The sequence below is a fragment of the Syngnathus floridae genome, chromosome 8 (assembly GCF_059516105.1).
Source record: "Syngnathus floridae isolate MCC-2025c chromosome 8, RoL_Sflo_1.0, whole genome shotgun sequence".
Taxonomy (NCBI): domain Eukaryota; kingdom Metazoa; phylum Chordata; class Actinopteri; order Syngnathiformes; family Syngnathidae; genus Syngnathus; species Syngnathus floridae.
The window spans coordinates 5362913-5390631 of NC_142420.1; the positions used below are offsets into that span (position 1 = coordinate 5362913).

The following is a 27719-nucleotide window of genomic DNA, read 5'->3' on the forward strand; positions in this document are numbered from 1 at the left end:
GCAAATGACACAGGTGGAAATGAACCCACTCCTTGCGGTCTGAGCTGAAATCTCAGGAGATTAAATACTGATTGACACATGAATAGAACCATGCGGTGGCATTGTGTGTATGTGTGTGTGTGTGTGTCCCATGCCTGCGTGAGTGAGTGAGTGAGTGAGTGAGTGAGTGAGTGAGTGAGTGAGTGAGTGAGTGAGTGAGTGAGTGAGTGAGTGAGTGAGTGAGTGAGTGAGTGAGAGAGAGAGAGAGAGAGAGAGAGAGAGAGAGAGAGAGAGAGAGAGAGAGAGAGAGAGAGAGAGAGAGAGAGAGAGAGAGAGAGAGAGAGAGAGAAGAAAAAAAAGCTCCCAGCCAGTGCAAGCGTGTGTGCACAGGGGCCAAAACATCCTCGGGTGGCACCCAACTGACGGCTGGTGTGGGTGATACACTAGGCTAGGGTAACACACACACACACCATGTAAGCAAATGATGACCTCCTTGACAAAAATACAACTAAATATTACATAATATAATCCGCTTATGTAACAAAAATACATACATATGCACATGCACGGGAGACAAATGCAGGAAACAAGGTCACGTAATGCAGATGAACAGTCAAGCCCAGGTAAGGGTATGAAAAAAACTTTGATAATCTGCAATAACGGTTACTATTTACTCACAAAGAATATATATAAATCATCCAACCACATGCGTTCACTTTGTTTGACACCATTGCACCCACCTAAATTCTTACATCTTGTCTTGCTATGAAAGGGTTACAAAATGCCACAGCGTATTGTTCCGTCCGGGCATGTGTAAAGTTTTTTTTTATATTTATATATACTCTCTGTTCCTTTATCCATCTGTCTGTTTTGTAACTACATCTGAGGATGCTTATAGTGCCTTATTTGAGTCACAGCAAAATGGGGCCATAAGGTAAGGACTATTAACTAAGACCTTGTCCTACATAAGCGGCATTATTTGTCATCACTACGACCTCCTTATCAGCCGCAAACTCATTTGCGCTTTTTTTGTACGCGTCTTCTATCTCTTCAATGCACACATGACATCTGCTATCTCTCACACACGCACCATTAAACACACACAAGGCACTATATATAGACAATCCTGTCCCACAGGAAGTCCCGTACGTGCCGTGTACGAGAATGTGTCACACACACATCCACTTGTACTGCAATAAAGTCCTCCTTAATATGCACTTTGCTGCATCATTGATGAAAGATGTCATGTCACAGCAAGTGAAATATTTTATAATTACACGAAATGAAAAGCAAAATAAAGTAAATAAAATGACTTTTTGAAGATGCATGATGTTTGTAGTTAACCACTATAGGCAAAGAGCACTTACATGAATATCAAAAATCAGAACGTAAATGACACACCACCTATAAGGTTTAGAATTGCCGACAGCAAAAAAACTCCTCAACTCACTTCACAAAGACATGGCACGAAATGGGGGTCAAAGTAAATACTACGCATATATTGCAAGTAAGCAGTAAATAATCTTTTTTTTTTTCCAGATAAGAACAGCTTCCTCCCAATAAATGACGTACAGCAGATGTAAATGTGTGAATGCCAAACCATGAGTATGCTTAAAAAGAATGAATCATTAACTTGGACGACATGGTACGGGATCTTGAGTCTTTTCACATAAACTAAACACGGATCACTTTACAGCACAGGTGTCAAACTCAAGGCCCGGGGGCCAGATACGGCCCGTCATATCATTTTATGTGGCCCGTGAAGACAAATTGTGCATCACATTTGTGTGTCATTACTAGAATTGCAAATTGTCTTCACTTTTGACACAGTATGGTGTAATTCAGTTTTTTTTTTAATGTTATTTTATTTTTTTATCATCCATCCAGTTTATATTGCACTTGTCCTGAGGCATCCTAACCCAAAATATCCAAGTATAGAGCCATATTTTGAAAACTCCAAATTGTAACTTCAGAGATGCCATTGTATAAAGTAATAAACTGAGTTTGAATACACAGTGTCTATTACGGTGCTAACTGATCCTCCTCTGGTGGTTTTATTTGATTCCGCCCAGTCCCGGCATCAATCCACGATCATCTACGGTTCACGCCACACTTTACTTTTAAAGCTCTCTTTTCATTCCATGCCTCCCTTCCATTATTCACATTGTAGGCTTGCCACTCCTCCTCCACCTCCTGCTGCGTGCCATTCCCAGCTGGATGTAGGACGCATGGCGGGCAGTAATGAGAGTGCACAGCATTGTCTGCAGGAGGCACACATTCACTAGCCACCGTGAATCTCTGTAACCATGGAAATAGGTGACACAACAGCATCACCGTGCACAGATGTGGCACTCTCCATGCCTCACGATTCCATTTTTTGACGCCATCACCGGCACACTAACCCAGAGCGGTAACCTGAAAGATGCATTACCACTGTCTATATCCAACTCATAGATAATCATTCTTATAAACATTTTACATTATTGAAATTGCAATTACAGTGGGACTTATGACCACTGATGGGACAGGTCAAAAGTGATAACTTTAACTTTCCATGATGATGGTAGACATTAGATTTTCCCCAGCTACGTGTTGTTGTTGGGCCCTTTACTAGCTGTCGCTCGTTGGTGAGGCCCCCAAGAGATGACGATAAAATTTTAAACAGACACTACGTTGGGATTTGGAGCACTCCCCAATTGGGCACCACACAGACAGACTTGTTGAATATAGTCATATCAATTAATGTTGTATATATCTTATATCCATATATATATATAGGGACAAAGTTTTAAAATGGGCCATTCATTGAAGGTACGCCTTATAATCCGGTGTGCCTTACATATGGACAAAGTTTTCAAATGGGCCATTCATTGAAGGTGCGCCTTATAATCCGGTGCACCTTATAGTGCGGAAAATACGGTGCTTCTGTAGGTTTTGTCCCTTCCATTCTCTCTCTCATTTGTGTAGGAAAGCTTCCATTTTTATATTTCTCTCCCTACCTCTTTGAGTTTGTTTTGTAGTCTACTTGTTGTTTATTTACATTCCACATTATTTACATTATACATAAATTCTGCTCTCGCTCTATTATGCAAGTCTGTTTTGGGGTTGTTTGTGAATTTTCTATAGTGGTGCAAAATGAACTGAAAACTGCGCATTGAAGCTGTGGCCTTGAGAAACTTGTAGGTGACGCTTTCAGCAGAGGACTTATATCCTCATTGTTGGTTGAAGCAATTATAGAAGAAAGTGGAAAGGTTTGAAATTTCTATTCACCCTTGGGATCAGGGATGTCACGATCTCAGTATGCATGTTCGCTCCAGGTTAAGCTCGACGGTAAACAAGCGACTTGGTGAATAACATGATGCTGCTCTTGCCTTCGACTTATCAACAGCACCGACATCTCGATTGAAAAAAAAAGGGGCTGTCAAAATGCTGCCCTTTCAGGTGCAAAAAAACAAGCGCCCCGCAGCCGTCAAGCGGCAACAGTCAAATAGCGCCGACATTTGCCAAAATGATGCAGCCATCAGTCACTGATATTTTCCTTTAATGAATGCCATGGCTAAAAGGCTGAAAACATTCCACAACATTCCTGGCAGGGTCACCCATGGCATAAAGGTCGTATATTAGGGATTAGAGAAAGTACGGCTAACATCTATGTTTTTCTTTTTTCCTTAAAAATAATTGACACTTCTAATTGACTCGCATGGAAAAACACCAATTTATCATAATAGATGTGTGTGTTGGAGGGGGGGTGTATTGCTAAATCAAGTTTTCAGATATGACCGGACACCTCGCTCATCAGCTGAAGACTAATAACCTATTAACGTATTGGCTCAAAACGAATATTAACACGTCCACTAGGGAGACACAGCATGCTAACGAGCTCAGGGATATGTCACCTTGGGCCGTCCATCTCTGGTTGCACAAACTCCCCGTGTTATTTATTTTAATAGGATGTCTAGACAAAGACATCCTAGAGTTAGAAACATGGGGAGAATGGATGAGATAGGAGAGAAAATATTAATCAATCAACGGACAAAAAACTGACAATACTAGCAATTTATGTTAAACAATACAATACAATATTATAAAACAGAACAAAAATGACAACGCAATGAAGTGACGCCTTTAAAAGATAATGAAAACAAAAAAATACAACAAGAGAAAATAGACCAAGATTGATCATTTCAAAATGTTTTCTATCATTAATGTAATCTGTGCCTCAATTGAATTCATCTTTTCAAAATGGCAAGTTATTGAAAAATAATTGAAATAATGCGATTGCACAAGTGTGCACACCCTCTTATAACTGGAATGTGGCTATGGTCGGAATAAATTAATTCACATCCACATTCGTGTAAAATAAGAGCCAGCACACATCTGGTAGTTCCTCTGATTAACCCCAAATGAGGTTCTGATGTTTCAGTAGGCTTTTCCTGACTTTTTTTTTTTCTCAAGTAGAAGACTTAGCGCTAATACTGACTGGTATGTGGGGCTTTTCCAGCTGAAGATAAGCAGCTAAAAAAAAATTATGCATTCTGCCACCACCATGCTTTATTGCGTTTTTACACACCTTTTGAAATTGAGGCCAAAAGGTTCTGCTTTGTTACAAAGTACCATTTAATTTTTTTCTCGTTCGGGACATAAAAGTTCCTTTCAATATAAAATCTCAGTGGGAGTGTTATACAAGTCCAACAACATTAGAAGCAAAAAATCTCATAAAACATCAGAAGCAATGATTGGATCAAATTTTCTTTCCATGATTTTAGTTGAATGGCCCTCGAAAGATTTTCAAGAGGGGAAAAAAAGTTACCCACCCCTAAGAAAAAACACTTTAGCCAGAGTAGCAGTGCCGTGATAACAAACAAAGATGGATGGGAAACGTAAGCTTTTTAAAACAAGCCGAGACAGAGATAGAGAGCGGTGCAAAATAAATCGAGTGAGGCTGCAAAGAAGTGTGAGTGAAATGTTTACGGTGGGTTAGAATAATGGAGACAGAGGGGGACGGAGCGGAAAGACATCTGGTGAACAAAGCAAACCACATCGTGCATCTAATATTCACTCATTATAACTTCATTATTCTCATTATTAAATCATATTTCTTTAATATCAACACACACCTGGCAGTTACATAATGCGTTGTTATAATAAGTAGTGGCAATCTCTGGTTAATATACCGCATTGGAATATCACACAATTTATTACTGTATGTTCCGAACACAAAATTGAAATCACACTTACTGCCATGTGTTGCCTCATTTTTGTAGGAACACAATAACCTACCACCAGATAAATTCATTTCCCACAATTCCACACTTGTGATTTCATAAAAGTGAAGCCCAAAATGTGCACAAAAGATTCTGCAGTGACAGCAGATTAACATCTATTAATCCAAAAATTTACACATTTTTAACTCTATTATTCGTGTCTCTTTATTCAATTTAAGAGGTCTTGTCCTTAGTAATCTGATTTTAGTACACCACTGAAAGATTTTGTGATAAACTGCTCCGCCACCTTGCTTATCAGACAAAGGGAAGACATGTTTTCATGCTTCACCGAGTTTAACTTTTGTTTCCACTTGTGTGACAAAGAAAGAAGCCAAGAAAAAATGACAAGACCGCAATACATGATTCACAACAGAAATAATTATCTTCACATTCCACCGACATCACTTGCCACCTCCAACGAATGTGATTTTTTTTTACACCAAATGAATAATGCATAAGAAAAAGAACACAACACATAATTCAAACCACAAAAAGAACACCGCACATAATTCTAACCACAAATTACCTTCACCTTTCGGGTTTATTGACTGCACACGCCGATAATGTTGCTTTACCATAAACAGGCGAGCAAGTGAGCTAATAGCTACACACTAGCAAAATGTTTTGAGCCTATGCACTGTACAAGTGACCTTCCTAACCCTGCATGTGGCCACCGTTTGACTTCATGCTAATTAACCTCGCATGTTCCCATGAGCACAGTGGGATGCTTTGCATGGAAGGCATCCATCCTGCAGGTATAAAATGAACAAACAGCATGTAAATAAAAATGACATGTCACCAATAATCCAGTCAGGGGTCGTCAGATAATCTAACAGGCTATCAATAAAATGCTTACGAGTCCCCTGTGCCAAAGTGCAAGAGGTGAACTCTTGCTTGAGCTTTAGTGAGACCAACATAGCAAGAGAGTCTACTAATAGAAAAGGATTAATGACAAAACCCATTACACTTCTCTTCGTCTTCTTGACAACGGTCGCTTTGGAAACCATTTACTTGGTAGAAAGTAATAGAAATCCACTGAGTCCATTCCAGGCAAGCATTGAAGCCTCCCAGAAGATAAGCATGGAGGCACACGAGGTTATCAAAACAATTGGAACGTAAAATGTCGTTAAGGACGAAAATCCTTACATATGAGTGTAGCTTGACTTCTGAACAAGGAATTCATTTATAACACACATCATCTATCTGCTGATAAAAAAAGAAGCGTATACTTCTCAAAAGTATTCCTTTCGCATTAGAGGATGCCACCCGAGAGCAAAGCGTCATTTAGAGGGACAGCCATTACTCAAGGAAATATAGTAACTCAAAATGTGTGTGGTTGCTGCTTAGAAAACAAATCCAGAAACTAACCTGGGTCTGCAGTTAATGCATGCTAGCAAGACTAACTATAAAAGATTTTTAATGTGCCCCGCCCCCCTAAGTTATGTATATTTATGTTGGCACTTCAGCCAACAGTCAAAAGCAGAAAAAAACGCCAACATAACTTGAAGGTGTGGTTCAAAACAAGTTGGGTTGTTTTCTTAACTGGACCAACAGGACTGTCATTAATTGCAGTTCGCTGTCATCAAACACGCTCTTACGCAGAAACATAAATGATGTCACCAAAGAGTCAATGAACTTGAAGTCAAATAAAGGCCATTCATGTCGTACTAAATGGAGAAATGGAACCATCATGCATGACATCACTGTATTTTATGAGTCCCACTATATTTTTGCATCACTTTTTCTGCAAGGAGAGAAGACAAAAATACATTTTGCATGGAAAGAAAAATAAAATGTTCAAAGTATATGAAAGAAGGCAAAATGTAATATGTTCCAATCAAAACAAGTAGTAACTTTTTTTTTTTAAATTATTGCAATTTGTCGGGTGAGACAGCGTACTCGGACTCACTACAGCAAAAGCCCGTTACATCATCTGCGTGCGTGCGTGTGTGTGTGTGTGTGTGTGTGTGTGCGTGCGTGCGTGTGTGCGTTGAGACTTGCCCTCTGGGCTAAAGCTGGAAACGACAAAACAAGCCGACATGCAGTCTCTAGAGTTTCCCTTGATCTATCCAACCCGAGTTTAATGCTACGCACAGCTGACGCACACACAGTTGACACACACACTTAACACACACATGTGCCTGTTTGTTGTCCACTCTCCTCCTTCAGATCCACACAGACAGAGAAGTAAAGTGTGTTTGAGATGATGGTGGCAGCAAGGACACCATGAGATGTGTTTACACAAACAAAGTGGGCAGGACAGGAAGTGATATGCAGATAAACAGCTTGTTGTTCCTCAGCTGTCCTTGCCGGACTCCAACCTCAACTTTTTTTTTTTTCCAAATCCTCTTTTATGCTTTGGTGTTTTAATTCCACATTGCGAGCGAGGGAGGAGTGAAGGTCAACTTTATAAACCCAACATAATTCGCATTAATGTCCTAATAGAAGACAGAAAGACTCCCAGCCTCAGTTTCCTGCAAACATGATTAAAAATCATCTGCTTGCATAGCAAAGATGCCATCATATTAACGCATAGACAAAAAAATTTCTGGTTAGAAGATGATCAACAAGTGTCCACTTCACGGTGGAGAAGGTCTGCATGCAATCTCTTATAAGCATACTCCAAAAAGTCCGTTTCTGCTTCCACTATGTAAAAAAAATCTGCATCTCTCTCATCAAATTTAAAGGCAATGAGAGGCTCCGCTTCCATGGGCCATGAAGCTAGTCAACTGTGTTCACGCCCACAATGGCGCAGTGTCAAGTAAACAGATTAAAACAAGCACATTAACTAGAGAAGGTGATCGAGACAGTAAAGACAAGTGCCAAGAAATGTTTCCAATACTTAGAATTGTACTTGAAGCATGATAATCAATTAATGACATTAAAACTAATATATTTACAATCGCGCTCATAGGGTGGTTCGGGATGTGATGAGGGTGCATGCAGGTGTGCTGTGAAATGATGTCCTCATAGATCACAGAAGATGCTTTGTCCCAAACAATCAGGAGCTGTCATGAGATGATGTGACCGCACCAGCAGCGGCATGACACCCCCTCACAGTGGACTCTCAGTGGCCAGCATTGCTTTGCATACACACACACACACACATACATACACACACACACGGGGGTAAACAAATGATTGTTCTCTGCTTGGCACTACAGGAGAGGATATGAGAGTTTGACTGGACAAAGGACATAGTGAGAAAAAGGAAATAGGACAAGGTAGATGTTTAAAAGAAAATCAGAATTTGGAACAAAAAAAAATAAAACAGGCAAGCCGTGTTTTAAATGGAGAAGCACCCATGCTGAGAAAATGAAAGAACAAAATTCAGCACCTCAAATAAACTCCTTCTGTGTACTTCACATGCAATTCCACCTCTGATTGCATGTATTCACTTGTTGCTTGGAGGTTATATTTTAATGATTGATTTTGTGGAAAATGAGGCAAAATGACGGACATTAAGACTACAAATGAAACAAGCTTTGTAAACATCACAGGCAATTTAGAGCCAATAATAAAGTCAAAGTGTTTTCACAAATATAAAGGACAGCATGTCCGCGATGTTTTTACATAAACAATTTGGTTTTCAAATTAATTTTGCAAATATTAAAGGGAATTTTGTTTTCAGTGAGTCGAAATTTACCAAAGACAATTTAGACTTCTGGTAATTTAACATATAGCATATTATGAGGGATATAATTATGGTTTAAACCTCAGATTTTTACATTAAAAAAAAAAAAGTCTGCTGATGGTGATGATATGCAGTGTTGTCTCCTACTCTACTACCTGATTCATATCTGAGAGATTCCAAATGTTCCTCCACTCTTTTCATGTTTTTTCCCATAATTGTCACACGCCTGCAAGCCAGGGGCCCACGCCACATCTTGCCAGATGGCTTCACGATGCATGATGCTTCGATGAGCATAACGCCTCCACCCGCCAAAAACCCGCGTCGGCATGATGTCATCCATGTCACACTGCCCTCCTTCCACTTGCATGAGCTGGTGACATTTGAACACACACTCGTTCCTCGGGATCCTCAAGTGACTCAACAACAACAACAAAATGATTGGATTACTATTAGGGCTTTTTAGTTCAGCCTGGATCTTATATTTGTCTTAATCAACACACCACTGCACGATCACCAGAATCCCAGTATTGTGCCCTAATTCTTGTTAATCCCACGCTATCAGTAGTCATCACCATATTTGCAGGCTGGCCGTTTATATGCAAACGCAGCGAGCTAATTGAATGATGCTTCGCTGGCTCGCGCTGATATCGCAGCCTGAAGCTGAGGTGTTTAACCTGATTGAAATTAATTAATATTCCAGTTCCATTTATATGAGGCGATATGGCGGAATTGCCATCATACCAAACACAACTGTCTTTCACATTGCTCAGTGAATTTTTATCAAAACAGTTTACGGAAACTAAAATTTGTTTTGGTGAAACTCAAGCAACAGTCTTTTGCCGCATCAGAATTCTCCCGTCCATTTTGTATGATGGAGAACTGAATTGGACCTTTTGATGGAAACGTTGAGTGGTTTCTAGCAGTGTTGGCCATGTGACACAGACAGAAACAGCATGAACTCGAACACTAGAAGGTGTTCATAATTCATCTGAGTTACGTAAGATCATAATAGTGTTAGAACATTCAGGAGAGTCTGAGTCAGAGTTGAGAAGGTTAGAAGGTTTGCCTGAAGAAACCGATTGCAAACATTGTGGAAAAAAAATTTATGAGATTTCTTCATAATATTCTATTCCTCTTTTCCTTGCCAACAATGACATTCAAGGGGAGTGATGATGTCATAGCCACTTCAGACAAACTTTATTCGAAGCCACTTGCTGAGAGACATTTAAGTAGCACGAATAACAACAAAACAAGACTCCGCTGCAGATTAAACATAACCAGAACAAGCTGTTAAAGTTCATGATGATGATGATAATGATAATTGGGAATGCTACTCGCCGCCGTGTTCTTTTGCTCAATGCGCAATCACCGCATCCATGCAACTTAACGAGATTGCCTTTAATTTCCTGTGTTTATGTTCTAAAAGCTGAACAAACACGTGTGTGTGCGCGTGCGTGCATGTGTAGGCATCTCAGACGCACGGGTTGTCAAAGTAATGCGAAACCAGCCAAGAAGAGATTTTCCCTGAATTGCGACCGGTCCTCCTCAACAAATTTCCTTTAAAGGGCAACTACACTTGTTGTAAGAACATCCGAGTAGATGTGTCTTCTAAAAAGACATTTTAAAACTGATGGGCTAAAAATAACCCAATATGTTGGACCGAACCAGCCAGTGATAAATGTAGACCAGTTCTGGGTGTGTCCCTGCATGTTGGGATTGTAGAGCCCAAAATGGGTTAGATGAGATTTTGCAATGGTGATGTAAAGTATAAATCATTATAAATATTAAATTAACGAATCCCACGGTTGATTTTATTTAGTCTGACCACCATCATAAGTTCACACTGACAACAGGGAAACCATTTTCTAAATATCACTCATAATATATATAAATATATATAAGTAAACTATATATAATGAAAATAGGTATTAAATTACTAAACCAAACAACAAATATTATCAATTGTTTTATTCCTCTGCAAATTATGCGAGAATAAACTACCAGCCCTGGTTGCACCATTTCCAGACATTGCAATGGCGCTCTTTCAAGAACCTTGTCACCCGTTCATGACTCCTCCCTGGGGTGGGACATGCATCTTTCCAGCTTCCTCAACTGGTTTCCCTCCAAAGCAGAGGCACAAAGCATGCCGTGTGCCAGCTGCATGTGATCTACCGTCTACAGTGAGACCGCAAAAATGGCCATAATGTCATTTTTGTTTTGGGAAATATTTTTTTATAATTTGTAGTCTGTAGTCTAGCAATGCATTTTTCACAGTGCAGAATGAATTCTCACATATTTCTGTGCAAGCACCGCCATGGATTTAATTAATTTATCTTAAATTCAAATAGTCTCAGTCTGAAATTATAAATAGCAAAGAGAAAACTGATTTTATCTGATTTATGTAAAAAAAATTAAAGTGACAAAAGAAACAAGCTTATCACCTAAATCAAGCTTTAAAAAGTCAATAAAATAAAATAAAAATAAGTCTGGGGATGGGACGAGGTCAACTTCTCCTACTGACAGTGATGTGACACAGTCACACCACTCAGTGGGTCCCGATGGGACAACGTTGTCACAGATGACCGAATCCATCACTGACATGGCGCCTGTCATCCACCACCTCCTGTCAGAAGAGCGGAGACAGAGCGATCTGTTCATCTGGTTCTTGCAGATGGACAGGTCGCTATCAGCGACCATTAACAGTAAATATGGAAACCAATGTTTGCTTTTCCTCGTGCAATGAGCCGAGAGTAAAACCTGGAGTAAAAGGAGTCATAAACTGATTTTTTTTATCAATTTAACATTATTACCAATGGTGTGGAATAGTTGTGAAGCATCATCACAACAACTCAAGAAGATATCATGGAGTTCTCTCCTTGGCAGCAACCAGCAGAGGGCACAGTCACTTCAGGCTCAGATAATTTGCATCCTCAACAGACCGTCAACATTTCCTGCAGCAATTTTCACACCGCCTTTTTTCCCGAGGCCTTTCGGTATAGATGGGACCATCACAGAATAGATACCTGGCCATTTCCCAACTTTAGAGCAAGCCATAGTACCAAGGCTGACCTGTAGGAGGCAGTACGTAATTCAGGAGTAGTGGTAGTAGCTCTACAAGAAATACAAAAAGCTGGGATGTTTTTTTGAGCTCGTCTTGGTATTTCATGACCTCAAGATAAAGCACACTTGGGTTCTGCAGCAAGACAATGATCCAAAACACACAACTTCAGAAAGTCTTAAAGGTTTTGGGGTGGCTTTCACTATCAAACTGTGATGACGCAATATCCAAAAGTAAAATTCAAATCAACAATAGTAAGTTCCCTGCAATTAGTTGGCACCTCTTCCAAGGTGTAAGCCGCTACTTGCCTAAATTCAACCGAGATAGGCTACAGATCAGCTCGTGAAAATGATGCATGAGGAACATAAGCAGGTTTCTTCAAATGGCAAGCCATTCATCTGAAGCCACTTGTGGTGACATGTATATCTCTGTGTCCTGCTTTGAGTGGTGCTACGTGAGCCCAAGCACACACTTTCTGACAAATGAGGCCGAGACATCAAATGTAATGATGGCCAAACATGATCCTTGTGCTCACTTCTTCGCCCTGCTTTTTACTCACCTGTAACCCGAGCACAGGTGAGTATCGAAAAGCATGAGGTCACCTGTACAGGGGTGAGAGCTTTGGAACTGGACCACCGGAACATAACCGTAACCAGAGGTGGCGTGATAAGAGCATTTGATAACATGCTTAAAACATATAAAGCATCAAGTTGGATTTTTTTACTCAAGTATGTTGTGTCTTTGGCCAGTCACTGTCCAATAATATATATCCGCTTTTTTGTTTCATTTGAGATGTTTCCCAAACACTGAAAATAGTATCCGTGATATAACTGGACATATAAGTTTATTAGGTGTTCTCACTCAGTGCCTGTCACTACAATAAATCATATATCACCATGTTTTGGGCATTTTGGGTCTTACATTGATTTGGAGGTGGCCCTACTTGCAAACCCAGGGGGTTCCTGAGCACCTTAATCATTCTACCTGTTACCATGTTATCACTATCACTGAGCAATAAATAACTTTACTAGTGGTAGTATAATTGTCACCCAGCATTGTGGTATTGTGCTTTTCATAAGACTGCAACAATATGTTTTAGCTTAGCACCTGTCATTGTCCATTTAAATGCATGTATTTGACATTTTGGGGTCTTTTCATTTGAATCAAAATAAGATTTTTTTTGCATAACAAATTGCAGGTGTGCTTTCTGTAGACAGCAACAATGTGTTGTCAGTCTTCAAAAAAGAATATTTCCAGATTATTTTACAATTTTATTTATTTCAAAATGAAGATTTTGGGGGGGTCTAAAAACAATTGCAAAACATGAAGATATTTATTTAAGACGTTTTTATGCATTTGCTTATTATCAAAAATGACAGCACGATATTAAAATAGGTCAGAAGTAGATCCTATGATTTTCTTACCTTTATGATGCTGCTACGACGCGGTGCTGCCCTCACGGACTCCAGCAGCATGGTCTCCGGCTCCTGACCGCCCCCGCCGGGCAAAACGACACCGCTCCGCCGACCGCGGGACACTCGAGCCGGTATAAAGTCAGGAGCTTCATCGCTGCACAGTGCATCGCGCTCGGACATGTTGAGGCGGCTCGAGTTGGTGATTAGAAAAAGGAAATGATTCAACCTAGGGAAAGTTTAGCTCGGCTGTGTTTGAATGCCATTTAAATGTTAAAATAAAGAATAATCGAGCATGCATGCGCGCGTGCGTGGTCTTAAATCACGACCGCATTCAGGAGCTGGCTTCACTGTTTGGGTCCTTGAACGCAACCAGCCGTGTCTATGTTTGGTTCTTTTGGAACAAAACCAGACTGGTGCGCTCCCCCTAGTGAAGCGCAACAAGTCCTCCCAGGGCTTTATCGTGGGGAGGAGGGGGTCCGCGAGTGTGCGTCAAAACCCGCCCACGTCGGTCACGGTGCACTTGCAAGTGGACCCAATCCAAATGGGTTCCGAACCCCGCACTTGGCTCGGTGGCGTCCTCTCCGATGTCAAAGTGCACGAAGGAAGCCAAGTTGAAAGAAGTAGGGGGAAAAAAGCAGCGATTATGTCTCTTCTGTGCGCATGACCGAGATTCTTCCAAACAAAAAAGGTGCTGCTGGTACCAATTGGGTTGCACTGTTCACGGAACCCGCGAGCGACTTTTGACGGCAAAAACGAGCAACAATTGACATGCACCCGCCTCTCCTCTTCTATCCAAGCCCCGCCCTAATGGTGACCTCAATCGTGATTGACGTATCTTTCAGCGAATGGGCGTAATTCGAATGAGCGACTGCTGAAGTGACAAGAACTAAAAACTCAAGATTGGTTATTATACTTTGTTGGTTAAAGCGGTGATTCTTATTTACACTGTGAGGTGAGAGATCCTCAGGTGTACTATGAGGAAAATATCAAATTTTACTAATGGGGAAAAGGATAATTACTAAATTGCCTGTGCTGAAGTAGATTTTTCATGTTTTTTACTTTACACGCCTGGTTATTTCTAAGGCTACTTTTTACTTTTAATTTTCAGACAGATATTTGCACATTCTACTCCTTGCTTTGTCAAAAATAGTTACTCTGCAGATAACAAATTGACAGGGAAAAGGACAACTGCATTTGATTGACTGACTTAGATTTTGAGCAACTATAAAGCAGAAAAAGAATTCAAATGAAACTGATTCAGAGATATTAGATATTTTTGATGCTTTGTGTACCATATAAAACTAAACTGCTTAAAATTGCAACTAGTTGAGCGGAGGTATAAGCATGAACTTTGATGATATAATTCAAACTAAATGGGCATAGACCAATGCCATAGCCAAGCAATCCTAAATTAGACATGCACTGAAAAATACCGCTTTATAAATACACACACACTCTCAAGATATCTACATTTTGTCATCGGCAATCATGCTTGACCAGTAGAATAATCAAGGAAAATGTAGAAATCAATGCATGAATAAATCTTCTATTTATAGGATCCTGCTAACTAACCATCAACCAATTTGAGATTCTTGGCAGTTGTAAAAGATATTCCTGAATGTTAGAGCACCATTGCCTGTGTCCACTCATCTCACCTTTGACCTCAGCATGTATTGTGTTATACCATCCACACCTGATAATGTCTTGGCTTCCACATGTGCAAAATATTCCTGACCATTTGGACTTCTAGTTGGTGGGTGTTTCTGGGACCTTTGAACTACCCCTCCAAAAGGTCTAAATCAATTCTTTGAAAAAATAACAACTTACTGACAAACTTAACAAAGGTATGCTTGTTTTTTCAGACTTAGGTCTGCTATTATGATTCCGTATTTTGTACAACAGACCTTTCATTGTCTGGAGCATGCAAGGGGGGATTAAATCCCCTGTTCAAGGTTGCAATCCCAACCTAGGAGGATTCTTACACACTTGTTGACGTTGATAACACGCAGGCTGTTTCTGCTAGACCGAGCTACACTAGAAAACAGGAAAATCTAAATGTGGCGACGTGACCGATATTTTTGACGTTGTAATAAAATCGTTAGATTGGCCAAATAAAACAAATCATATCATTGAAAACTGCAAATATGCAAAGTGCTGAAGCTACAATAATGAATCCTGTAACTGTCACAACCAGAATATGCAATATGACCCAATATTATGGGGAACCTTCTCAACAGTCCTAACTGTCCATTGCAATCAGGTTTTGTCCTTCTTTGTCCCAGACTGTGATGAAAACAGGACAGAACATCCGCCTACTGTGGTGGCTAGTCAGTTCATTGCCGAGTTTTTTTTTTCATCATTCACGGATCTAAGATGACATAACCACAATCCTCAGCTTTTTTTTTAAGCATTAAAGCCTTTTCTCGTGTCCAGGAGCAGAAACTATGAGTTCAAATCAATGAGTAAAAACTGTACTTTTTTTTTTCCAATTGAATTAGCAATTGTACATAAATATAGCGATGTATTGTGACGACAATTTATGATCATTTTATCAACAGAATGTTTGCAAATCACCAACTGATGCATCTTTGGTTTCAGCTAGCAGACAAGAATGCATAGCCTACTTTGTACAGTATGCGTACTTTCAATTAGAACAAGACTTGAACTGCGACTGATGAATATTTCACAAAATCTCAAGTACATAAGAATGGAGAAGAATGTGAGTTGCGAACGTGAGATTGTGTTTTGCAACACTACAACATGAATAAGTCATGCAAGCAATGCAACAGCCGTGATTAAGCTCAGCTTATTTACTATGCATGACTGTTGATTGTGCTGAACATTGGCACTTATGTAAAAGGTTTAAATTTAAAAAAATCTAACAATACAATATCATCCATCGATTATCTGAACTGCTTTATTCTCACGATAGTTGCTTGGGCCTACCCAGGTGACTTTGGTCAGTAAACAGTGCACACCCTGAACTGGTTGCCAGCCAATCGCAATATAATTGGATCATTTAAAAAAGAATACCTATTTTATGTTGATAATAATTGAAAACTTTTGACATTTAGAAATGTTATTTTCATTGAACAGACAGGATTTCTAATTTGAAAATCTATCAAGACAGTGCTGTCACATATTCCCATGGATTCCCATCCTAGTCCCAGTTACTGTTTCCATGTTCAAATAATCCTTGATGTCCTTTTTTAGGATTCATTGTCTGAAGATGCAAAAAAGAAATGAAAAAAATACAATTGAATTGTATCAAAGAAGCAAGGATGGGTAAAACCAAAAGATGGAATTTTTAAACAGTATTGTTGTTTTTTGGTCTGTTTAATAATTCATTTGCAACTAAAAACTCTAATATATCTTCCTGGCTGTTCTTATTGGAGAAAAAAAGTATTCAAGATGGGTCCTCGGGAACTTGCAAGGCGGAGGAGATATGAGTCAGTCCTTGAGCCACACAGCTGTGGAATGTGGTCAGCCAGTGAGGCCCATTATTGCAGCCAGCTCACCCCTCGCATGTGCTGCTGAAATACCAACACACAGCGCATCAGCTCACTGCTAACATGAGAAAAAGCATTTTTCCTTCACTTTTTTCAACAGAATGCACACAAGAATAAGTTGAGTTAAAATGCACTAGCAGGGTTATATTTGATTTAGTTCACTTGACATGTCATTTAAATACAATTACAGTACATCATTATCATATTTGAAAATAATTAAATATTAAATTCCTCTGCAACAGCTTTAGTCTGTGCTGTTTTGAATTGCAAATACAGTATTTTAATTATCCACGCTAATGAATATTTAGAGTCCAGTGTGTTACTAATGCAGTGGAATGTGATCACTATTATAGGATTTTTCTGCTGATTGTTTTGTCAAGGGTTAAAAAGTGCTCAATGGTCAAGTGTCCCACTGTTGAAAATCGTGCCTTCGTGCTATGCTGCCACCTTTGCGTGAAAAAGTTAAATGACTTTTGGAAGTGTGTGCACGTGTGAGTGTGCGTGGGTCCATGATGTTCTGTGTTGCATTCCCCTTGGGGACTCTTAACTCAATTTCCATCTAACAGAGAAGAAAAAAACGTGTTGTTATTCTTTCTCTTGACATGTAAACATGCAAAGTTAGGGTATGTTTATTGGATACTGATCTACAGTTACAACCTCACTTTAAAAGTTTGCTGTGTGAAATTTTATTAATTTATTACAATCATTCTTTCGAATCATTTCATAACGCGATGTGGATTTTTGTGTTCAATTAATTTTCATTCTCTTGGTGCTGCCATCTCAATTTTTGTTTGTTTGTTTGTTTGTTTGTTTGTTTGTTTGTTTGTTTGTTTGTTTGTTTGTTTGTTTGTTTGTTTGTTTGTTTGTTTGTTTGTTTGTTTGTTTGTTTGTTTGTTTGTTTGTTACCATAAACATATAATGTCAGCTTTGTTAAAAAAACAGGGCCAAGTGGATACTGACTGACTGACTGACTGACTGACTGACTGACTGACTGACTGACTGACTGACTGACTGACTGAATGAATGAATGAATGAATGAATGAATGAATGAATGAATGAATGAATGAATGAATGAATGAATGAATGAATGAATGAATGAATGAATGAATGAATGAATGAAACTCTGACATGCAGAAGTGCAATTTGGTTCTAAACCGAATTAGGCCTGCGCTCTGATTTACACCGCCAGACGGCGCCATCTGCAAACAAATCAACCTCTCTTGATAAAGTCCATCGAACTTTGTGAGTGCAGGGTTTATCCTGGACTAGTCTCCTGCAAATCACAACACCCTGTCAGCAATAGGATAGCAATAAAAGGTGCATTCGACAGAAAAATGTGTTCAACTCACAATTGCATGGTGTAACATATTTCACCAATGCTGGAGTTGCTGTTTTAATCCTCAATCCAGGTATTCATGATTGCCAGTTGTCTTAATACAGTCACCATCTGCCACATTCAGATTTAACATACATTCAGCACACAAAGTGAATATTCTTTATTCCTACCTTCATCCCAAGTTTACATCGTTTTTTTACTTCTCATTCAGTCTGCTTCCTTCCTTTCTTTCATCCATTTCCTTTCTGCACATCATCACGTCCAAAAAAAAGTGAACAATAAATGCAGACACAATATAACTCATCAGCAGTGCTGATGTCTTTACTACTGACAGTACTGTAATAAAAATGTCGCCATCAGATTTTAATCTCGCCAGACGTGAGGTGTGACATCAAGCTGTGAAGCCACTCCACACTTGGTTGCTGAAGAGTCTCTGATGAGGTAACAGTCAAAGATCAGCCTTGACCATCTGCCACTGATTGAATTACTCCTTATAACAACAAGGCAGATGGTCTACTAGTGAAGGAGTGAGGGGCATGGGGGGGCAATGGACCCGTGTGACTACACCACTTAACTTCAATGAGCTGCTCTACTACATCACTTGATCAGACTCTCACATTCAATGGGTGCAAATGTTCAGTAATTTGATCAATGGACTGTAGACCGCTGATAGCGCAATGAAATCCTGCATTTAGAGAGGTTTAAAGAGGAAGTCAACCCAAAAGAAATTTTTGTTATATGTTCTGTGCAGCCCAACTAGAGGAAACACAGTGTTGTGATTCATGTTTTGTTTGTGGAATATGAATTAAACAGGCAAAATTTTCATCCATATCAGGGGGGCGGCCAGAAATATTTTGGGTTGACTTCCCCTTTAAGCACTTTCTTTTAAACTGCATTTATTGTCTACATTGACTAAAATCTGGCTGTTATATAATACATGCAACAATTCCAGAGAATTTCAATAAAATCATTATTATTTTTAATTAGTTTGCTGCACTATAAAGTCCTAATTGATTAGTTTGTGTTTTACAAGCCAAGGGTGACTGATTAAGTCAGCCAAGGGGAAAATGGTCAATTACTGGATGATCTGCACTGTTATTTCCAGAAAAAATGTTGCCCAAGGGAGTTTTTAACTTGCATGGATGTAGCTCATCTCCCCATAGATGATGTCATGTTGTACTTCTTTACACAGTTTAGTGAGAATTAAATCATCCAAATAGTTCAATCATTTTTTTCCTCGGGAAATGCTTATAGCCAACTTTGAACAATACACAGGATTCTTAACAATCTTCCTTCAATAAACATATTTTTGTTATATTTTTGACAAAGCAGGATTAGGAACCTTCATCCTGCATGGACTCAAACAGGAAGTAGATGGTCGTGCAGAATTGACAAATAATCCGTGAAATATTGTGTTTGTGTGTGGAAAAACAGGATGACCGGTTATAAATAGGCTGATAAACATACAAATATGGTCACGGGGCCTTCAGTCCAGATGTGTCAAGCAGGGATGGGACCTAAGCCACCGTTACCATGGAGACATGGGAAGAGGATACATGCTTCTTCCCAAAGGAGGATCCGGGATTCAGATTTAAAAAGGATAAAAAATGTGGGGATGACACATGTGCAGAGGAAGAGCAGCTGTTGGTCAAATCTTGGAGAATATTATTCCAGAAATATACATGATTTATCCATATATAGCGCTCATCCTCATTTGGGTTGTGGTGGGTCAACTAGTGACAAAAATAGACAAAAACCGACCGACAAAACGACACTTGCATCCACACCTATGGACAGTTTAGTCTTCACTGTAAAAACACATTGTGTATTTTATGTGAGCTGAAATAGTTTATTTATGGGAACAATTAGTGAGCACAACAAAACAAAATGTTTGCGTCAAAACTGAAAGGTTATTTTTACTAGGGGCACAATACAAGGGATAATTAGTTCTGTAAACTATTAATTATTTTTAAACTTTTACTTAAAGTCCTAACTTAAGTAACTTAAATGTATGCAATTCAACTTTTATTTTATCTAAGTTTGTTGCTTTGAGATTTTGAGTTCACTCAACTTGTTTTCAGTTTAGATAATTATAGGTTTTGCATTTTTTAAGGCTGAGTAGATGTGATCACGGAGCAGTCTAGTCATCAGGAAAACTTTTCATAAAGTTAATGAATAGAAGATGTTGCAATTTCCGCCTTGTCCCGTCACTGGTTTCCCACAAATTGTACGCCAGATTTCGATTTCTCCCTCAGTAGTGCCATCAAAGGAGTGGCCCAAAAAAAAAAAAAAAAAAAAAACAGTCACAATTGATTAGGTGATTAAATCAGCCATCGTAAATTCAAAGCAGGACGTCATTCTTATTTTGAAATGATGAAAAAGGAGTTGGGTCATTTACGCTGTCTTGACTGCGTGGGAAAGTTTTTCTCTGTGGAAGAGTCCACTCCGCCTCCCCACGCATCATAAACTCACTCTGCAACGGGACGAGGGTTCGGACTTCTTTTGCTTCTCGATTCTCTTTGTTTCCCTTAGACTGTGACGATTCTGACGGAACTCCTTGCAGAGGACCCTCTCCGTGTACAACTCGGAGGGGTGACCGCGATCCGCTAGTGTGAGTGAAGCGCCTGCAAAAGAATAAATCACAGAGAGGCAGTCAGTGGTTGATCAGGCTTCGAGAAGACTTTGAGCGGCTCCTCCGCCGCTGTCTATCCGCCTCCGAGGCCATGGGCTGCGGATTGAGGAAGCTGGAGGACCCCGAGGACAGCAGTCCGGGAAAGATCTACTCGACGCTGAAGAGACCTCAAGTGGAGACCAAGACTGAGACCGTCTACGATTATGTCCTCCTGGACTTCAGTTTGGAAGGTAGGCGCTGAACATGTTCTTTGTTTACAAAGTAAAATTCGCTTTTAGATTTATTTATTTTTTAAACACGGTTGTTAATGTGGAATTTATAACGGTATCTCCATGAATGTACTTCAGAAGATCCATCAAGGTCAGATTCATCATTAAAAATAAGTTTCCACGACCTGGGGTGTTTATTTACTCATCTGCAGACCGTACGAAGCATAAAGTAAGGTAATGTTTAAGAGGACTTTTTATTTATGCAAATTCATTATTAATTTTTTTTTAAATCACATTTTTTTTACATGTTGCATGCCAGACTGGATCCCCTTTGAATAACTGATATGAGCTCGTTGAAGTGTGTTCAGATGTCATGTCATCGTTTTCTTCCCAGCAACAGGCTCCTTCTTTCAATTGATGGAGAAATAGGTCAGGGAAGGTTTTTCCTGCCTAGTCTTGCACTAGTATCACACTCTCACACATGCACACACTTATATGCAAAAAATGTCACATGCAATGATATTTATCATTGTTTAATTAAATAAAAAAACAATGGATATTCTAAGTTATATTTGACTTATTTCAATGTGGCCATAATAATCCTCTGTGGAGGTATGCACAGTATCACCTGGTTATAATTAGTACATTTCATGACCGCATTTAATTTGGGAATTAATTATAAAAACATTGGACGGATGCTGTGGACTAAATTCTATGTTATCCGGGTGTGTCACAGGGCTGACAAAGATATAAAAGCAATAGCATTTACACCAAACACACCATCTGTGCCTCCAAATGTGCTCGCTAGATTAAAGCCACAGTATTTGTAGCAGTCCATTCCAGTTTGGAACCACAATAAAAAGGCATTTGATGCTATAGAAAGCTTGGTGGAGAAGTAACTTGGCTATTGGCAATGCTTTCTCTGTTCTGGGGGATTGTTGGTTGCTACAAAACAAAAACTACCCAAGTCGGTCCACTTTGGAACAAATGTAATCACGATTGAGGAGCACGTGGTTGACAGATGCCTCACTGTGCATTTTCATAGAGTGCTAGGTAGAATTGGTTCAGTGTGCCCCTGTTTCTTGGCGTGTGTGTAATGGGGCCAAGCTGACTGGGAGCTGCAGGAGGATGGGGTGAGCAATGGGGCCGGGCTAATTGCTGCTTTCCCCCATTCAAGTTGAAAGTTAAGGTTTTGACAGTTGTGATCACGTGTCCTAGAAAGGCTTGATGGAATGTAGGTGGGAGCCTGATTACATCGGACTCAAAAAACGAGTACTGACATTTTAAATTGGACGCAAAAGGGAGCCAACAAATGGATTTTAACACAGGTGTGATGTGGGCTCTTCTGCTGGGGCTGGTCTTGCGGCTGAGTTCTGGACGAACTGCAGACGTCTAGCCACGAGGGCACAAATTCACGAATAATCATTTCGAGCTCTTGTCTAGACTCCATGGACCGGAGCTTAGCGATTAAACGCAGTTGGGGAAAAAAAGCAACAAACTGCCTTGAGGGATGTTCTAGTGACATGGCTTCATTAATCCCAAAACACCAAGATTCCTTAGCTTGGTTTTAGAGGATAGGCTCAGTTTTCCTCAGTGTTGGGTAGCATTATCTGGGGTAATAATAAGTCTCCTGTTTTTGTTTTGAGTTGGAAAATTTGAGTTGTCATTTAACCACTGCTTTGTCAAACAGTTCAGTAAAAGTTTATGAAACCCAGACGACCTAAAAGAACAATACAATTCGGGATCATCAGCAAATAGATAGAAAACATTACGAAACTATTGTATTATCTGGACAAGAGGGAGAACAGACAATAAGAATGGGAGTAGTCCCATAGGTAGCACACCACAAATTGTTCTCTGACCTATTTATGAAAAAGGACATTTATGCGTCAGTCATCGTTTCCAGGGATGAGTGCTGGTTTTCTATAATCTCTGTCTAATCTGATCATCTAACCGGCCTCGCCGGATTACTTCCGATTAAAGTCGGGATTTTGATTAATAAATCTGAAGGTGAGTCGAAGGCCAGTGTGTAGATCGCTAATCGACGTTCTTGGAGATGCTTTCAATCTTGGTTGAGTGTGTCTGTTTTAAAAATAATGTCATGGAGGTTCACTGCCTTCAATGAGCATACATATTAGCATTAGCACTTCTGATTTTTGAGTTCAACGCGGCTATCTCTGTTCACTACATAACCATTTTGGTTTTCTGAGCGTCTTGTTGCCAGGCAGATTTCTCCTCTTCACGCATTTGCTAATGGACTCATAAAGCCCATCTTACTCCTGCTCTGCTGCAAAATAAGACCCCTTCTTCCTCAGTCCCTTCACAAGACACCTCTTGTTAGAGCCCTTTAACAACTCTCCACTTCCCACCTCCTATCTTTTTTAGCTTTTCACCCTCTTTGCCATTCTGCTTAGCCTTTATTTTGTCCTTTCACTTTTTGTTGCTGTGAACAGAGGCCTCAGTGTGTTAGTGACAGGGCAAGTGGCAGCGGGACGGGAGGGGGTGTTACTACTGAAAACACAGTTTGTGTGTGTGTGTGTGTGTGTGTGTGTTCTCTGGGGATGCATCAAATGGGGCCTTGTTGCCTGTTTTTCCAGAGTGACCCTTTAAGACGTCAGTGATCCACGTTTTACTTAAATGGAAACCGAGTCGTAAAAGTAGCAGCTCAAGAATGTTGTTGTTTTGTGTCCGTCGTAATAGGCATTGGAATGGGCGTTGGGTCCCGCAGGAATGCCAGTAAACTGGAGCTGCGTACTTCATCGGGTTCACTGGGGTTCCTAGTCTCACAGCTGTGCAGTTAGTTCAGCAGTAACTTTTCACAGAGGGGCCGTCGCTGCCACTGATATCAACTTAGAGGCGGGGTGCTAAAATCAAAGTTTGGACAGGGATGTGGTCATGCATGGGCATTGAAGCAGGGGCAGCGGGAACACTTTAGCCATAGCAACAGGATGCAAAGCAGAACATATTTCCAGACACTACTGAAGTCAAGGGTTTATACCTTCTGGATCAGGATTTTCACTATCCTCAGTACAGTAAATGTAATCATGAAAGACTCAAATTAACACCATCGTGATCTCCTCGGCACAGGTAGCCGTCCCACAGTGCAGTACGTGTCATCGCTGGCCGAACTGCCTCAGGCTCTGCAGCCGTACTACACGCAGGGCTACGTCCTGACCGCCCTTCACCCCATCATTTTGTCAGTGGGCCGCGCTCGCTCGCTACCCTTCAGCCTGCTCTATCGCGCCGTCCTGGCCCGACCCAGACTGAGGTAAGGCAACACTTTACTCTACTTAAAAAATGAAAATCACGTGCGCGACGCCTCACTCAGCAGCAGACTGTCGAGTAAATCCACGAATAATTGATGGAGCCAGCTGCATATTTCATACAAATCTCTGTCAGAAGGTCACGCCGGCAAGCCAGAAGAGCCTGACTTGTTTGTCCCAATTCTCAGACTGATGGAGTGATTTCTTTTGGCCTCACTCCACCTCCCTATTGGAGAATGCTTGAATGAATGTCCAGCAGTTTTCCTGTTTAATGTTTTTTTTTTTTATTTGAAGTCGACAGACGGCATCGATGTGTCACAGTGTGCCCGTGCTGAGGGTGGAGGAGTGGCCGCTACCTGGTGACTCGCTGACGGGCGACATTGTTCGAGCGCTAATTGACAGGGTGAGGATTACAACTCTGATTGTCGCAGAATTTCCTATGGTAACTCATTTTGAAAGCTTGAAAGCAATATCATTACGCCAGGGTCTCTTTCAATCTTTTTTTTTCGCCCTCAATGGTCACGGGCATGCACTGTATGTTTTTGGCCATGCCCATCTTTTTTGAAATTAGGTTTGTAAAATATTTGGTTTGCCAAGCAAGCAAAGAGAGATACTATCAATGACCAAATACATTTTTGTCTCCCAAAGGTGAACAGCAGCGCTCGCGGCGGGGTCCGTTTCGTCGGCTCGGTCCTCCAGCAGGTGAGCGTGCTGAGTAACGGCAATCGGCTCCACAGTCCGAAGAGGAGCTGCCGCTCGCCCACGCACTCTCCTCCTCGCACCCCCCCAGGAGACCGAGATCTGGAGGAGAACACGTACAGTCCAGGTGAGACCTGGTCAAACTCTCTAGCGACTCAGAGGTCACTGAGCGTAATTCTTTCACCCCAGACATGCGACTTCTGGTCTTCTTCCACGCCTGGACTCCGGGTTGCGCCCCTCTGGATTCCTTAGCGTGCCAGTACCACCAGGGGGCGTTGTCCATGCGAGTCTCCAGGAAGGGCCAGGTGGTGAGCGCCCTAGAGGCCGACTGGCTGGAGCTGACGGCAGCCTATTATCGCAGAGGCTGGTCGCTGGTAGACTCCTTCGTCTACTGGGACACCCCAAAAGGTCGAACCGCCGTCCAATCACCACATGAAGCCATTGTGTTGTCGTCATAAAAGAGGGATTCACGCATAAAATTCGGCACTTCCTGTTGTGGCCTCTTGTTGACCACTGTGTCTATTTATAGTAGCATTTCTGTCGCTTTAACAACCTCACTTCCTGAGAATAACTTCTAAAAAAAACTGTGGACTAGATTTCTTGTAGGATCAAAGTGATGACAACAAAACGATTGTGTTTTAGGCGAGCCCGTGCCACGGTCTCTAGAGGGCCTTTTTGTGTACGAAGAGAAGAGCACCGCACCCCCAGCCAACGATACCATCGTGGTGGAGCAGTGGACTGTCATTGAGGTCGGAAAAATGTGGTTTCTGATTACGAGGCTTTTTTGTCATTGTGAGTTATTTTTTGCGCATGTTGATGAAAAAAAAAGTATGTTTGCACATTATGTGAGGTTGCGATGAAAGAACCAACCTTCTAGTTTATTTGAGTGTAGGTAGTTTCTATATGGTGTTCTTGTGTCTGTGCAGGGCTCCAGTGTGAAAACAGACTACGGGCCGCTACTTCACACACTGGCAGAGTTCGGATGGCTGCTGACGTGCGTTCTGCCTACTCCCATCATACGACATGACAGGTGACAGCATCAACACCATTCTTCTTGCATGCACCTAATCGTGAACCCGTCTTGCATAAATGACCATTTTGTACTTATTAAATACAAAGTGGTATGTTTGTGTGTGATAGTGATGGGAATCTGGCCACCAAGCAAGTTGTTTTCCTTCAGCGGCCAGTCAGGACTCAAGCAGCAACACAACACAAGAACCAGGTGAGAAATACAGCAACGGGTGCCACACTGCACCCTGGTGGTCAAATTGGATTTGCAGTACTAACTGTAAAACCACATTGTTGTTTGCACTCAGTTTGTTTCTATTTCTATTTGACTCAATACGTGCAGGTTCTGTCGGTGCACAGCGACGTGTCCAGCCGCTCCGTGAGTCGCTCCGTCAGTGGCGCCGCACTTCGGCAGGAGCTCTCTCCTGTGGCCGGGGGCATCGGCGGCTTCCCGGTGTTCGGACCGCCGTTCCCCAGCTCCCTGTCGCACCTGGAGGAAGGTGGCTTTGACCAGGAGGAGGGCAAGGCGGAGGTGACCTGCATGTGAGCTGACTGACAATATGAGATCCCCAGATGGAGGAAATCATACTGTGGAAGAACTCTGCACTATTTTTGTTTTGAACCCAAGCCATAAGGAGAAGAACATATGGGAAACCATTCGAGCATTAACTAAATATCCAGTTTAAGGTCCATGAAGTAGTTCATGTTTTTATCATCGTCCGGGTAGGACAATTAGTGTGTTTTAGGACAACTACATATTACTAGTAAATGGACTTTAAACTGGATATTAAGGATATTGAGTAAAAGCTCGAGCATCTGGCTTGCGACTTTCGGACCTAGTCTCATTTTATATGGGTTACTTTTGGGTTTTGGAAACAGGGGGAAAAAAATCTGCCATAATTACCTTTTAAAAGAGAGAAGGAAAGCAATACAAATATGTAGTGAACCAATTTTGGCACCAAGTATTTTCTTTAAGTTATATGGCAGAGGTGTCAAACAGGTTGCATCATAGTTTTGGTTTCCTTTGGAGGGCCAGTATGACTGACCCAAAATTAATGTGTTATGATTGCCTGTTACATATCACAACAAACAGATGATTAACTACGTTTGAAATTAGAGGCTGGTAAAAAGAAAAAAAAAGGCAGTCCAAATGTTTTTGTTTTATGAGTGAGTAGCTGCTCGGCGGGTTTTTATTTATTGGTTTGAGACAATTTATGCACACATCTCAAAGTCATTCTGGTGTATGTTTTTCCTTGTGACTTTATTAATAGAACGCATTCCAATCACTTTGCATTTTATATCCTGGATGGACAAAAAGTATTGGGACTATTTAGTTTTCTCAGATATTCATTTTGCTCACTTTTGTCTTCCTGTCCCAATACTTACTGTCCACACAGAGTGGCTATGCTTCTGGAAGTCTGACAGATGCCATTGCAGACATCTTTAGTTTAGGTATTAAAACCATGAACCCTGGTGTTACAAAGGACTACAACAGTATTATAAGAGGGACTCTATTGTGTTTATATTTTTAAATCCACACCGGCCTTCTTCCATTGTGAAAATGTTGCTATTTTAATGAAGAAAAAAAAAAATGTAAAACTGACATATGGATACTAAATGACAGTATTAATTCCAATTGTTTTGTTTTTAAGTTGTACATTTGCTTTACTGTATGAAGTTTATTGAAAAAAAATAATTTCTCCACCCTTTTTC

General features: G+C 40.7%; 2 protein-coding genes across 2 annotated transcripts in view; one reads left to right on the plus strand and one right to left on the minus strand.

Moving 5' to 3' along the window:
* The window catches only part of plcl1 (phospholipase C like 1), a 36123-nt gene extending 21966 nt beyond the window's left edge, over window positions 1-14157 (minus strand). Inside the window, exon 1 of the mRNA XM_088383379.1 lies at window positions 13360-14157. Coding sequence (XP_088239505.1) covers window positions 13360-13530 — 171 coding nt within the window. The 5' untranslated portion in view covers window positions 13531-14157. The remainder of the gene's footprint in view (window positions 1-13359) is intronic.
* A 6430-nt stretch (window positions 14158-20587) lies between these two features.
* rftn2 (raftlin family member 2) lies at window positions 20588-27715 on the plus strand. The gene is made up of 9 exons (XM_088382475.1): window positions 20588-21057; window positions 24124-24304; window positions 24594-24702; window positions 24948-25125; window positions 25188-25406; window positions 25641-25747; window positions 25925-26028; window positions 26139-26220; window positions 26350-27715. Exons 1-9 carry the CDS (start codon window positions 20919-20921, stop codon window positions 26551-26553), a joined length of 1323 nt encoding a protein of 440 aa, XP_088238601.1. The 5' UTR covers window positions 20588-20918; the 3' UTR covers window positions 26554-27715.
* Window positions 27716-27719: the final 4 nt, after the last annotated feature.